Source organism: Triticum aestivum, chromosome 4B (assembly GCF_018294505.1).
Source record: "Triticum aestivum cultivar Chinese Spring chromosome 4B, IWGSC CS RefSeq v2.1, whole genome shotgun sequence".
NCBI lineage: Eukaryota > Viridiplantae > Streptophyta > Magnoliopsida > Poales > Poaceae > Triticum > Triticum aestivum.
The window spans coordinates 224,505,021-224,507,006 of NC_057804.1; the positions used below are offsets into that span (position 1 = coordinate 224,505,021).

General features: G+C 50.9%; 1 protein-coding gene across 2 annotated transcripts; it reads right to left on the reverse strand.

Annotated features, from left to right (window-relative positions):
• Positions 1-166: 166 nt before the first annotated feature.
• On the reverse strand, positions 167-1,776 carry LOC123091861 (protein ELF4-LIKE 4). 2 transcript variants are annotated; one of them, XM_044513467.1, is made up of 3 exons: positions 1,406-1,776; positions 1,211-1,226; positions 167-994 (listed from the first exon to the last, which is right to left on the reverse strand). In XM_044513467.1, exon 3 carries the CDS (start codon positions 931-933, stop codon positions 529-531), a length of 405 nt encoding a protein of 134 aa, XP_044369402.1. In that variant the 5' UTR covers positions 934-994; positions 1,211-1,226; positions 1,406-1,776; the 3' UTR covers positions 167-528. The 2 variants fall into 2 exon arrangements, with proteins under 2 accessions (XP_044369402.1, XP_044369401.1); XM_044513466.1 differs by lacking the exon at positions 1,211-1,226 and having other exon boundaries at positions 1,406-1,753.
• Positions 1,777-1,986: the final 210 nt, after the last annotated feature.

Here is a 1,986-nt window from a genome sequence, read left to right on the forward strand (position 1 = left end):
CAGCAGCAGGTTGGTAAAAGCAGTAAAGCTTTGCACTTTGCATCAGTACATGCGAATTTCAGGATCACATGGTCCACCCAATCCAAGGGCAACGGTATTTTAATTTTCCCCTCACAAATCCCCTAGAGAAAGATAGTTTCAAATTACCAAAGTAAGAAACAAAATACTCAAGAACTCCCAAATCTCTCAGATTAACTGTATACCTGGCTGGCATACCTGAGATCAGCCAGGTGACTAGATTCTACATGTAATAGTAAGGCTGCAGATTATCAAGAACTGGTGTTTTTTGCTCATCGTCACATGGACTTGTACAGAAAAGTTATTTTTTTCTCACCGTCAGGGTTGAGGAAGCACTTTGCGGCAAAGAAGAAGCACGGCAAGAAATTAAGCAAAGAAGAACTAGCCTAGTACTAGTAGTAAGTAGGAGTAGCAAACATCTCATCAGTAACTCACATCCTTTCTCGCTAGCTGCTACACAGCATCCATGGCGATGCCAAGAAACGGCAGGCACCATCCGGTCGGGCCAAGCTAGCCGGGCCGGACGCGCTTCTGTCCGGCGGCGGCGGCGCGGCCGGCGGCATCGGAGGAGCGCAGCGTGCCCGAGGAGTCGCCCTCTGAGGAGCCGCCGTCCATGGCGGCGCCACGGTGCGCGAAGGAGGCAGAGAGGTCGGCATAGAGGCCGACGACGCGGCGGATATTGTTGTTGAGCTCCCGGATGAGGCCGACGTTGCGGGTGAGGCTGTCCGGCGCCCGGGACTCGTGGTTCTGGTTGATCTCGGAGATGAGCATCCGGTTTTGGTCCAGGATGCTCTGCACCTGCACGAAGCTCTTGTGGAACGTCTGGATCAGCTTCCCGTCCACCACCTGGTGGTGCCCCCCTCCGCCGCCGCCGCCGCCTCCATTGCCCATCCCCGAGAAGCTCTCGCCTTCCATCCCTTTCTCCCTCTCCAAACTCTTGTTGGTTCTTCTTCACCAGAGCTAGCTAGAGTCTCCCCTGAAATTGACTCATAAATTACAAAATTAGTTGGCTAAACTTTGCATTTATGTGGGGATCGGGCTGTACTGAAAACAAATAAAGACCCATCAAGAACATCTAGCACAAAGAATAAGTGTGCGCGTATTGTACTACAAGGCAAAACTAGCACGCAATCGAGGTAGCGGGTTGCATGTGAAAACCAGCGTGAAGATGAAACCCAAGACAATAAATCACCTCTCTGAATTTCCTCCTAGAAAATAAAATAAAATCCAAGCATCAGGGGAGCCGGCGCTGGCTCTATCAACTATAATGGCCGCAAGTAGGTACTAGTACCATTGTGCGCATGGGATTCAAGAAGTTGAAATAGGAGGGGAGGGGGGGAGTGAGAAAAACAACATAAAAAGAAGGGAAAGATTCTATAGGACTCACCAAAACAAATGTTATCCCGCAGAAACCTTTGCAATTAAGATGAGAAAAGGTGGGTGGAAACCCAGGATGATAGAGAGGGGATGGAATCTATCGGGAAGTGTTTGGGGAGAGAGGAAGGGCCTGAGGTGAAATCATGGCCATCTCCATGTCCTTGCCCACCTTTTTATTCCTCTCTCTGTCCCTCTTTCTTCTCCCAGAAACACACACACAGGAGAGAGAGAGGAAGAGATGGGAGGACAAGCAAGCCTTTCCCAATGACCAAAAGCTGGCCCCAATCGCATAAGGCTATCTCCACCGCAAGACCCTATCTTGTCCGCCGGACGTAGTTTGAATAAAAGCGGATACATGCAACGACCCAGCGGCTGACCTCATATTACTTTTTCGTTCGTTTCGTGTCTGTTTCACCCCATCTCTAGCCCAAAGTTGGTCTGGATTTGAGGCAAAAGCGGACAGAAAACGGACGCCTCCGCGTCCTTTTCGTCCGCTGTGTCCGGGCGTGCCCCACATGTCACCCTCTCTCTCTTTTCTCTCCCCTGGCCCACCGTGTCCACCCACCCATCCACACATGCAACCATAGGCTT

Excerpts from the sequence above, each read along its gene's own strand:
- LOC123091861 (XM_044513467.1), bottom strand. The coding sequence starts at position 933 with ATGGAAGGCGAGAGCTTCTCGGGGATGGGCAATGGAGGCGGCGGCGGC.